General features: G+C 35.4%; 1 protein-coding gene across 1 annotated transcript; it reads left to right on the top strand.

Annotated features, from left to right (window-relative positions):
• The first annotated feature begins 4,984 nt into the window (after positions 1-4,984).
• LOC148205170 (uncharacterized) lies at positions 4,985-5,911 on the top strand. Its single transcript, XM_088103469.1, has one exon. The coding sequence runs from the start codon at positions 4,985-4,987 to the stop codon at positions 5,909-5,911; it is 927 nt and encodes a 308-aa protein (XP_087959595.1).
• The last annotated feature ends 7,316 nt before the right edge of the window (positions 5,912-13,227 follow it).

The following is a 13,227-nucleotide window of genomic DNA, read 5'->3' as shown; positions in this document are numbered from 1 at the left end:
CTACTATTGGCAGTCTTCTCTATTTCCAAACCTAAAATGAAAGCTTTTGATGATCTTGCGCTCCTAATATATATTTTGGAATTTCAACCTGCACACACTAAAGAACACTGCACGACAGCACCCAATTAGCTAAAAAAAAATAGAATTAAATTAAAGATAAAACAAAAATTAAAGATAAAAAGATAAAAATTAAATATAAAAAGATAAAAAGATAAAATTAAAGATAAAGTCTAATCGGTTAAGAATCACACAAAAGTATAGTTTAAACCACGAGTCCCCGACAACGACGCCAAAAACTTTTTAAGATGTCGGCAAGTGTATCGAATCGTATCAAGTAATATAAAATGGTAAGACAAAGTATCGTATCCCAGAAGACTCATGGCACTAAACAATCATGTAATCGCTTAACAAATTAAGGCTTAAGAACAATTTTTGGGGTTTTTAAATGCAAATGCAATAAAAATAAATATGAATCAATTTGATCAATTGAGGCTAAACACTAGAATGGATGGATGAAGTTGATAATATGAGATGAATATGTTGTTGGGGTTTAGATTTCACCTAGTTTACTCTCATGTATTTAAGAAATGATCTTCTTCATTCAATTGTTAACACCACTTTCTAAATTACTTAAAACCCGATCCCTCGGCGAAGAAAGCCTATCCTTAATTACTAAATCACAATACCTTGCATCCCGAATAATTAATTATGCACTACGATTAGAAGCTTAAGATGACCAAAACTCATACCCCAATCCCTAAGCAATACTGCTTTTGGGAAAAATTCTCCACATCGTGGTTTCTAGGTATTTTCCAATAACAAAGAAGACCACAAAATCATGCCATGTGTGATCAAAAGATAACAAGCATAGAACAAAGGAGAAAATCCCTAACAATTGATGAAAGAAGGATAAATAAAGTGGAATCAATTCAAATACATGAGAATTCACAAGGTTACATCTTCCCCAACAACAAATAAGATTAGTTCTCCATCGTCATCAAGAAACTAGATGAACAATGGAATGGAAGAGATAGAAAAACACTAGAAACTGAAGAGGAAAGCTCCCATATCCCCAAATTTGCCTCCAAAGGGGCGAAACGTTTGTTTATGTGCTCAACCGATCAAAATATACAATCCCTAGGACGCTCAAGTCCTTAAATAGATCAAAAAATTAACAGAAAACGGGTTTAGGCCCAACACGCTGGCGCCCAACACCCTCATTAAGGGCCCCGGGCAAAACTACGAGAAAACTAGCGCTCAACGTCCCTGGAAGGGCGCCCAGGCGTGGTGCGGGACTGGATTCTGCGCTCAGCCCCACTCTAGGGCGCACAGCCCTAGCGGTAGCATTCAAGAACTCTTTTTTTTTTGTTTTGCTTGCTTTTATGGCTGATTAAGCTTTATACATTGTTGGCTACAAAATAAAGGGAATTTAGTGATAAAATCATCAAGTATACCCACTACTCACTTATTCACAAAACTATACTAAAAACATGAGTTCAAGCAAGCTTCTAAGTCAAAAAGGGTTGATTTAATGTCAAAATTGAATCACAGATAATGGTATTTTCAACCGTTATCACAACCCCAAACTTGAAACTTTGATTGTCCTCAAGCAAAAAGTAACTTGGCTTAAATAAAATAATCATACTACAATGGTCTAGCACACCAAAAAACATTTTCCTCTAGGACAAGTAAATCACTCATGTTTGCTCATCATAGAAAGATTAGTCTAGATATATTGATGCTTTAGCCAATCAAGCTTCATTTATGGTGCTCATATAATCAACACATACACAACAGATGCAACAACCTTATGAGTGATCACCAAGCAGACAGAATGTTACCTTATGTGCATGGAATTATTCCTCACCAAAGACAATGTTTCACTCAAGCAGTCAAAAGTGTTTCACTCAAGCACTTAAAAGTGTTTCACTCAAACTCAAAGATGTATAGTGAGGTGACACTCTTACACTCTACCATCACAATATCACATGAATCAACTTTGCCTTTCATTTAACCACATATCAAACACACTTACAAGCAAGTTATCATCATAAGGACTCTTTGAGGTTTGTATTTAGGCCAACAAAATTGGTTTTTCTAGACAACAAAATCCTTGAGTTAAGAGAGTGCACAATTCATTTATTCACATTAACAATCAACTCTCTTTCTTTTTTTTATGTGAGAAACAAATTTTGAACCTATTCCCAACTTTACTTGCATTGAGCTTAACCTTTTCTTTTCTTTCTTTTCTTTTCTTTTGCTTTTTACTTTTGGTCAATTCTCTTTAATGAATTTCACAAAGTTCTTTCCAGTTTCTCACAACCCCAAACTTGAACCATTCTCCATTACCATATAAACATACTCTACTCAACTTAGGTAAGGATTTCAAAAAGGGTTTCATTCAAAATTCAAATTTAGGCTCAAGGTTCAAAGGATAGAAAAAACATTATTTTTTGTTGGGTTCACATATTGGGATTGGCTTATAAGGGAAAAGAAAAAATGACCTTGATCATGTGTAATAAGCAAGCAAGTGGTTCAATCATAGAAAATCAGGCAAAATCAATTATGATTCCAAAGCAATAGCATTCAATCAATCAAAGACTCTAGAGTCCAACCTCTCACCAGTTAACTCAAGTTCCACAATTTAATAACATCATGTCCATCATATTAATCACAATTGAAATCATGCATATGTTTTTAACAAAACCATGAGCAACCATGATCTATGCTTAAAAGCCTAACCAGTCATTAACTCAACATGCATCATAGACAATAGAGCAAACACAAGAATATTACTCATCACAAACAACAGTTTATGATATCATACCAAACCATTGCAGCGCAATTTTGGAAACATATTTTGGGAAAACAAGAGTGTGGCAACGTCCATAATTGTGTCTAATTTCATTTTGTAATTTTAATTATATTTGTTTTTAGGTCAAACTTTATGACTTTGGACCCCATTTTGGTCAACATTTAGGAGTAGCCCATTAGAAGGGCATTTTTGTAATTTGGGGATTATAAACCCCAAAATCATATTTCACTTCTTCCTCTCCCCTCTCATTTTCACGTTTGGCTCTAGGTCTTTTGCAGCTTGGGTGCGTTTTCTTCTTTTACCCATTTGGGAGTTTTAGGTTTTGCTTTCTTTTACTCTTCGTGTATTGAACTCATTCTCGTTACAATTTCATAATTGAATTTGTTGAGATTGTTGATAGGGGGAGCACTGGTTTAGCTGAACACACAATCTCAGTAATATTTGAGTTTTTGATGATGACAATGCATAATTAATAACACATGTGTATTGTGTGTTACATGTTTTATGCTTACATGTTTTATGCTTACATGTTATATGCGTATATGAGAACATGATTGTGTTATATATGTGTTGTTCATTGCATTTCATTGTTATATATGTGATTTTATACATGAATGCATGACACATGTTTTTGGATGAGAAAAACCACAAGCACTAATGTTGAATTTTAATTGTGTAGAAAAACAACAGTTTTAAGTCGATTAAATTATGGGGTGAATCGATTAAAACTCGTGTCTTTGCACAAACTATTTTCAAGAGTGTTGTGAGAGTTTTTCAAAGAGAAAAGTTTCAAAACTTGGCTTAACATTGTTACGTAATCGATTGCATGCGATATGTATTCGATTAAGTTTGTTACCGTTTTGAAATCTGTTAATGCTTGATATAACTGTCATAACGGCTATATTTTAAAATGTGTTGACCAAGCATTAAATGTTATTCGACTGCATTAATTGTGAATTCAATTAATTGTTTTGACTGCTACTATCTGTTATAACTAAATTGGTGTATTCGACTGGATTAGTAGCAAAGTCGATTATGTTGCGTCTGTACGAGTTTATCTATATATTGACGCGGATTTGATTTTTGTATAGACTTTTGTGATTCTAACATTTTCATATTCTTTTGCAGAAAAGTGTAAAGTTCACATAAAGAGAAATAGCTCCAAGAAACTAGTTTGACCGTGGTGATCAACTAATTGTGATTTCTTAAAGAGCAAGATTGCTGAGTTTTCAAAGTCTGGTCTATCTGCACATTGGGTGTCTACTGCAAGATCAGGTTCTATAATCTGCTAAAGATTGGGTTGAGTTCCCTGTTGTGATTACAAGAAGAAGGACGTGTTGTGTTCTTGACTTTGAGAGCGCCTCAAATGGGTTGGACTGCAGGAGACGGGATTCTTGCTGCTAGTTTGTTTATGTACTGCCTATATTTTGATTAGAGGGTTAGAGAGGTGTTTTATATATATTTTTCACGTGAGGTCTCTATAAAAACCTTGTTGTAAAAACCTTGATCATTATAGTGCATTGGCTTCCTGTGGTTGGAAGGACACTAGATGTAGGCTTGGCCGAACCAGTATAAAAACTCAGTGTTTGATCTTTCTTATCTCTACTCTTTTACATTCAATCGATTATACTTTATACGCATTCGATTAAATTTCCGCTGCATTGAAAATCTTTTAACTTGCGTTTCAAGAAAAGTATAAAGGCATCTCTTTTAGTGAAAAAGATTTTGAAAGTTTTTAATTTTATACTTCACCAATTCAACCCCCCACCCCCCGCTCTTTGTGTGAGAAATTGAGCCATTCTATTTTAACAATTGGCACTAGATCTGGTTTTCATAAAATATTTGAAAAACTAGTCATTACTATTTTCGTTAGATCGACTGATCCTGGAAATTGGCTTTTAATTCTAAGACCTATGGTGAAGGTGCTTCGACAAATAGACCACCATTATTTGCTGGAGAAAATTTTGCTTTTTGGAAAATAAGGATGCAAATCTTTCTTGAATTGGTGGATAAAGGAGTTTGGGATGCAACTCTAAACGGTCCATATGAGCCTACTCATGTTTTAAATGGAAAAGTTGTTTTGAAAATTTTTCAGAGTGGACTCAAGATGAGAACCAAAGAGCTCAATATGATGTTAAGGCTAGAAATGTTATTGCTTCTGCACTAACCATGGATGAATTTTTCAGGATTTCCCAATGTAAAACTGCTAAGGAAATGTGGGAGGTTCTTGAAGTCACACATGAAGGAACAAATGAAGTGAAAAGGGCCAAAAAGAATTCTCTCATACAGGAGTATGAGCTGTTTAGAATGAAAGCGGGAGAGACTATCTATGAAGTACATAAACGATTCACCCACATAGTCAATCACCTCATGGCTCTCGGGAAAGTGTTTGATAAAGAAGAAATCAACATAAAGATCTTGAAAAGCCTCAACAAAAGCTGGCAGCCGAAAGTCATTGCAATATCTGAATCAAGAGACTTGACCAGCATGAACATGGCCACATTATTTGGAAAACTCAGAGAACATGAATTGAAGCTTGGAAGGCTAAATGAGGAAGAAGAAATTGAAGAGAAGAAATCAATTGCTCTAAAAGGACACAAGCAGAAAGCTACAAAGAATCTTGAACCTGAAGCTGACTCAGATGCAGATGTACCAGAAAAGGAAATCATGAATATGATGGTGAGAAAACTTAATAGATTCATGAAGAATAAAAATTCTGCAACTAATAATGCAGGATTTTCAAGAGGAGGAAAGAAGAGCTCAAGAAGCAACGCTGTACAATGCTATAAATGTGGAAAGGATGGTCATATCAAGCCTGACTATCCAGACTTGGAGAACAAAAAGAAAGAATTCACCAAGTATCCTCAGGACAAGAACAAGAAGCAAAGGAAAGCATATATTGCCTGGGAAAATATTGATGGAGACTCTTCAAGTGATGATGATTGTAGTGTTGAAGAGGAGTCAAATTTATGCTTCATGGCAGGCTCTACACAATCTGATGATGACAGTGATCGTGAATTTGAGAATGAACCAATAAAGGTCAAGTACTACATGCTATTGGATGCATTTCAGGAGATACATGCAGAAGCCATTTGATACGCTGTCGTTGAAGCTATCAAATTAATACTACTTTTCAAGGCAACTTCAGTATTGCCAAGTAGTATTCAAGAAAGTAGATAGGGTTAAAGTAACCCTGAGTCGTCTCCCAACGAATACGAAATTGCCTTTTAATATTTGAATCTTATGAATGGAATGCAATGTTCAAGAATAAAAATGATGTTTGGAGAAGGTTTAAAGACCAAATAAGAAACTTAAAAAAGATTATAATGAAATAGGCTAATTCTACTGCTTTTCCAAGATAGATTCATCATCGGTTATTCACAAATCATTGTTCAATTGATTATTGTTCAAGTTTCAAATTAATTAAAGTACATTCTTAATTAATTTGAGGGCGATCATGCAATTAACCAAAGTAAATTCTCAATCAAATGCAAAACATTTCTAGATTATTCACAATAAATTAACCAAAGTACATTCTCAATCAAATTCAATTGTGTTTAATCATGTCTATTCTTAAATCTCCTAACCAAGTTAAAAGTTAATCAATCAAAGTAAATTCTCAATTGATTATAGTTGAAATTATTACTACTGATCAAAGTACATTCTCAATTGATAGTAAAAACCATTCAATCATATGAAAGTTCCTAAATTAAATCAAAGTAGATTCTCAATTAAACCTAGAAACCCTAGAACTCATATAATCAATATGCATGTAGATTCAAACACATTATGATGCAAAAATCTTTGTTTTTGATTTGATAGAGAGATGAAAGACATAGAGAGAGAACAACTTAAATCAATAATCAAAATAAACAATTGCATTAACTCACTCTACCCTCAGAATCCATAATGAAATTACAGCAGAATAGCCCTAGATGCTTAGCTCTCCATGAATGGAGTTGAATATAAAATGAAAGAAAAGTGAGAGAAGTGGTGAATGAATGAAGTCCCTTTTCTGCCTCCCCTAGGTCTCTTTATATAGGGCTTGATTGGGCTTGGACTCTGAATATTGAGTTGACAGAATCTTTTATCTTATATCTTCCAAATAACTAAAATATTTAGATAATTATAACATTAATTGGAAGATATTTTTTGTTGATATTCCCAAATTAAATTAATTAACAACTGAATTTTATCTTTTAGCTTTTCTAACTTTCCAAAATTGAAAGAATGCCCTGAAATTTCCTCTATCTGTACTTTAGCCCCTTCCGAATTCTCCAAAATTGCACCAGAAGCCCCTGTTGACCAACTTTGACCAGAGAGGTCGAGCCCAATGAGGACCTGCCACGTGGAATTCCCCCTTTCTCCCAAATTAGGGTTCAGATTGGGGAAAGGGCTTTCCCCTTTGCTCCTGCGCCGCGCTGCTATTGGAGAAGAAGTTCTTCTCCTTTTCTGATGGAAGCAGCTCCTCTCTTCAAGATTGAGCAGCTCCATGAACCAGAAGTAGGCAGCATAATGGTTTGATGAAGGAAATCAAAGGTGCACCCCAGGTGTTCATGGAAGGTTTGGTGCGGTTTTGCAGGTGTGTATGCAGTGTTTCTAACTCAAAAAGCCTTCCAAGAGGGAAGGAAGCTAGAAAATGAGTGTGCTAAAGTGGCACAAGACAGAGAACTTGAAGAAGTAGTGGCTGGAAACAATCCAACAACATTTCACTATATCAATTCAAGTTGATTTACAAGAATGAGAAGCTCTCTTTTATAGAGTAAGAGAAGCCTCTGAAATGTGCAAAGGAAGCTACCAATTTACATTCAAACGTGCATAAAGCTACCAGCTAGAGATGTTTCACGTGGAGAATGTGCTTTAGATGAAGGAGATGCATGGTTTGAATGTGTTTCACGTGGAAAATATGGTCCACGGTTGGAATGTGCTCCACATTTGCATGGTTGAATATTTGGCACATTGAAAGAGTTGAAAATGTTCTCTAATGTGAAGGCTTCACAGTTTTATTGTGCTCCCTTGCTTGGTAAGCTTTTTAGGATGTATAAGCATACTTTCCATCCTTATTAATGTCCTACAAAACAAGGTAAAGATATTTAGTTAAAGAAGAACATGCTAAGACTTTGGAAAGAAAAGATTAAGTCCTTTATTCAACTTCCTTTTCTTGGTCTTAAATTGAAGTTGATACTTCTTTTGATGGTAAGTCCCTAAAGGGATTGTCGTCATTCCCTCCCTCTTTTAAACGATTTGTCCTCAAATCGGGAAGGAAGAAAGAAGCACAACTATGGTTCCTATTGGCCACCGGGGTAAAAAATATATCTACAAAAAATAGCAAAAATTAGTATGAGTAAAAGGAGGTATAAAATGAAGGCCTTTTGACAAAAGTTGGATGAAAAGAAGTCTTGGCCTTTAATATATTTTTGGTTTAACTTTGTTTGGAACATTCCCCATGAGAAAATGAAGAATCAAAGTGATGTTTTTGAGAAGAAGAGTCAAGGTATTTACCTGTTAATGAAGAAGTTAACAACATGCATACCTTTGTCTCCTTCTTCTTTTCTTAAGAAGATTGCTTTTCAAACCTATTTTCATGTTTTCTTTCTTTTTCAATTTTTTCTTTGATTTTTATCTCATCCTCTTTCACTTGTTGAGGTGTAAGATGAATCAATGTGATTTTATTTCCTTTGTGGAGGAAAGTTATTTTGTTGGTATAGCCATCATGATTGGAGTTATGATCATATAGCAATGGCATACCAAGTAATAAATGCCCAACATCTATTGAAACAACATCACATAAGACGTTTTCTTCATAATTGCCAATAGATATTGGTATGGTTACCTGTTTGGTCACTACTATTTCTTCATCCTCTGTTATCCACTGAAGCGTATAAGGCTTGGGATGAGAAATAGTAGGTAAGGCCAATTTGTTCACCACTCTAGAACTACAAAAATTTCAAGAGGAACCACTATCCACATTCAATGAACAAGTGTTTTCAAAGATTTTGCATCGTGTTCTGAATAGGTTTTCCCTTTGTGATTGTTCTAGTTCATTGGTTTGACTTCCAAGAAGTCTTCTTACCAATAATAACTCACCTTCACAAGGTAAGGCCTCTTCCTCAGATATAGAAGTATCTGAATCACTAGAAGAATCTTCATTTTGAATTTGATGGTCTAAGAGATAAGTAAACCGTTTGTGAGGACACTCAGAAGAATAATGTCCTCTCTCTCCACACTTAAAGCATTTTGTCTCTCTACCACTTGTTTCTTTTGAAGATTCTTTGTGAAAGGTATTTCTTTCTCTTTCTCTCTCTCTTTCTCTCTCTCTTTCTCTCTTTTTCTTTACCTCTGTCCTATACTCGGAGGTGGTAGGGTAGTTCTTTTAGTGGAAGCTTTTCTTTTAATTTTTTCTTCCACTCTCACACATAGCTGCATAAAGTCATTAAGATCTAAATAAGCTAAAAGCTCTACCTTATCTCTGATCTCATAGTTAAGACCGCTTTGGAACCAAGCTGTAGTGAATCTCTCTTCCTCTTTGATTACAGCTCTTAACATGAGTAATTCCAACTTTTGTCTATATTCCTCAACACTCATGTTTCTCTGTTGAAATCTATGGAACTTTTTCATGACCTCTCTTGCATAGTAGGCTGGAACATGCCTCCGATGCAAGACTGCCTTTAACTCATTCCAGTATTGGATTGTATAGTCGCCATGCATCTTTTGATCTCTAATTATGGAGGTCCACCAGTAGAGGGCTGTACCTTGAAAGGTTAAGGTGGCTAGGGTCACTCTCCTCCTATCATCTATGTGGTAACACTCAAAAATCTGTTCAACCTTCATCTCCCACTCAAAATATTCTTCCACATTGTCTCTGCTATAGAAGGGGGGGAGGTCTAATTTGGGTTCCACATGATGGTTTCTATGATGATGGTGTCTCCTAAGAGGGTGTTGATAGTGATCATAAGGATGAAAACTATTGTGATCACTATGTTGGGAATGATCACCATTATCATGGTGTTGCCTATGAGAGTGTTCCTCATTATTTTGTCCGCTCTGATTGAGAGTGAGGTTTGCAACCATCTGTCTGAGTTCGTTTAACTCAGCTTTAGTTCTATTAACTTCCTCTCTCAATTGCATAACTTCCTGATCATGATGAATGATACCTTGAACACTAGAGTGAGTCATACTTGTGAAGTAGAGAAAAGAGTTTCACAAGAGTTTTTGAAAGGCTTCACAGTTGTTGAGTCAAAATAATTTTCAAAGATTGTTTTTGTATTTTTGGTGAATTACTTCTAGATAGATTCTAAAGGTGAAGAAACCAAATAGCTCCCAGGAAGGAGAGGTGAGTCTCAACGGACAAGCTTAAAAACATTGTCCTTCCTTAGCCAGAGTTTTTCTGTCGCTTCTTACCCAAGTTTCAATGTAGAAGTTTTTCAAAAACATTTGGAATGCAACAATGAGATGCGCCTAGAAACCAAAAGAAGGTTTATCTATATGAGCGCGCACCTAGATATCACGGAGAATAAAAACAAAAATATCAACAAGCAAAAATTAAAGAAAGATGATAATGAAATGAAAGAGTGAGACACGACCCTAAGTGAAAGTTCAAGTGACACTTGGAGCCACTTGACACACTTTCACACTAAGAAGTGTAAACTAAACTATTACAATGTTTGATGGTGCACTTGGAATTGCTTGAAAAGCATTTTTCCAAGCCACTTGAAGTTGAAAATGAACACAAAAATGAAAGAAACTACAAAGGTTCCGTGATATAAAGCCAAAATACAAATTATTGTGTGGACAAAAGAACCAAGCCAAGTATGGCTGTTGTTTATGGCTGTGCAGAACGAAAAAGGTGAGAAAATGTGTTGTGTTGGATGTTATAATGCTGTTGGACCAGTAGTGAAATTGTGCACTTTAAGTTGCAAGCTTGTAGCCCTTTTAACACCTCATTCACTTCCTAAGATGCTACCCTCTTGTAGCAAGAAACCAGAGTAGAAAAGTTGCACCAATACTTCACAACACCAAACCAGTCAACAAACAAATCAGCTGTTGCAGCAGGATTTAATTTTCGCAGTACATATTTTGGGCACCAATTAGAAGGCAAACAAATTGAATTCAAGTGAATTTAAGATTTGAATCACAGTAGGGACACTAAAGGAACCTAGGAGAGGCACTTTAACAAATTAAAAAAGCAAGAAAAACTCAAAACAAGAAGTGAATTGTGTGTAGTAAAGTGTTTGATGAAAATTCAAAACTGTTTGATGAAATGCCACAAAGAGATACTGTTTTGGTGTTTTCTGGTTTGTTGATTTTTTTCAAACTAGATTGTAGGGTTATTTGCTTTTTCATGATTGGTTTACAGTTGAATAAGCTTTTAAATGCATATGGAAACAGAATCCCTAGCTTTTGCCAATCCAGAAATGAGATTTAAAGGTTGGACAGAATCAAACAACACATAATTTGCATACTGCACCAGAAAAGTGATGTGAAAATGGTGCTTTCAAAATGAAAATTGTATGGTATTGTTTGGAAAAGTTAATTGATGGTGCAAGCAAGTTTATATCATCAAAAGGAAGGTGTAAAAACACTCAAACAACCAAGAAACACACTGTAGCAGAAATTTACTAGTTCGCTTCCAAATTTAGGCAAAATTGATGGTTTAGGAAGTGATTTTTCATATCAGCTCAAATTTGACCAAATCAACAGTGCACACAAGTTTTAAATGGTAAAATACACTTGCACAAATGGTTAAACTGCACTGAAACAACCAAATGCTCTAAATCACAGATTGAGTTGCTAATTATGCAGCATTTTTTTCCACCAAACTGCACCAGATTTTGACAGCATGGAAATGAAAATTTGAAAGCACATACAATGACTCTAGGAAAGTCCTAACACTAGATCTAACTGCAGAATATCAACTAGTAGAATTTTAAACACCTAAGACACATCAAAGACATCAATCACGGTGAAGAAGATTGAATGGAAATTGTTACAGCACTCGAAACCAGATTTTTGAGGAACTCAACTATGCTTATTGCATTGTAGTGATTAGTACTGGTTGGCACTACTTGGAACATGTTTCACATCATCAAATAAACTTGTTCAAAGCTTAAGAACAACAAAATGTGCACTGGAACAGTTTTGGGATATTACACCAGTTTTGAAAATTTTGTGCAGACTTTGAAAATCAGAATCAATTTTCTTTTTGCAATGCTATAGCTCATATGATCAGGCTAGACATTGTCTCACTGCTTTATATGATCAATAGATGACTACATATGCATCAAACCTCAGATTAAAATGCCAAATGAAAGCTGGAACAGATTTAAACCAATGTAACAGTAAAACACGACAACACTTGTGCACAATACTAGACAAAACTGGAGAATGAATTTGAAAGCTGGAATGAACTGACACAAACGATTTTCACCATTTAAAATGATCAACAAACACTAAGGAAAAGTGAAAACACAATTACAACAATCACAGACCCGAATTAAGCCAAACAGAATTGAAAAAAAAATCAAAAATAGCATGACAGTAGAACAACACATGACAGAATTGGAAATTTGCAAAGTAGAGAAGCTTATCTCTTGAAGACAAGTGTGGACGTGCTGCCTCTGACTACCAAATGATGGAAGAAGCTCCTTTCTTCAAGATTGAGCAGCTCCATGAACCAGAAGTAGGCAGCGGAATGGTTTGATGAAGGAAATCGGAGGTGCACACCAGGTGTTCGATGGAAGGTTTGGTGTGGTTTTGAAGGTGTGTATGTTGTGTTTCTAACTCAGAAAGCCTTCCAAGAGGGAAGGAAGCTAGATAGTGAGTGTGCTAAAGTGGCACAAGACAGAGAATTTAAAGTAGTGGCTGGAAACAATCCAACAACATTTTTCACTATATCAATTCAAGTTGATTTACAAGAATGAGAAGCTCTCTTTTATAGAGTAAGAGAAGCCTCTGAAATGTGCAAAGGAAGCTACCAATTTACATTCAAACGTGCATAAAGCTACCAGCTAGAGATGTTTCACGTGGAGAATGTGCTTTAGATGAAGGAGATGCATGGTTTGAATGTGTTTCACGTGGAAAATATGGTCCACGGTTGGAATGTGCTCCACATTTGCATGGTTGAATATTTGGCACATTGAAAGAGTTGAAAATGTTCTCTAATGTGAAGGCTTCACAGTTTTATTGTGCTCCCTTGCTTGGTAAGCTTTTTAGGATGTATAAGCATACTTTCCATCCTTATTAATGTCCTACAAAACAAGGTAAAGATATTTAGTTAAAGAAGAACATGCTAAGACTTTGGAAAGAAAAGATTAAGTCCTTTATTCAACTTCCCTTTCTTGGTCTTAGATTGAAGTTGATATTTCTTTGGATGGTAAGTCCTTAAAGGGGTTGCACTCATTTTCGGTGCACAA

Source organism: Vigna umbellata, chromosome 1, assembly GCF_029865625.1.
Source record: "Vigna umbellata cultivar VRB3 chromosome 1, Vumbellata_1.0, whole genome shotgun sequence".
Lineage (NCBI taxonomy): Eukaryota > Viridiplantae > Streptophyta > Magnoliopsida > Fabales > Fabaceae > Vigna > Vigna umbellata.
This window is presented reverse-complemented; position numbering and strand designations above follow the sequence as displayed.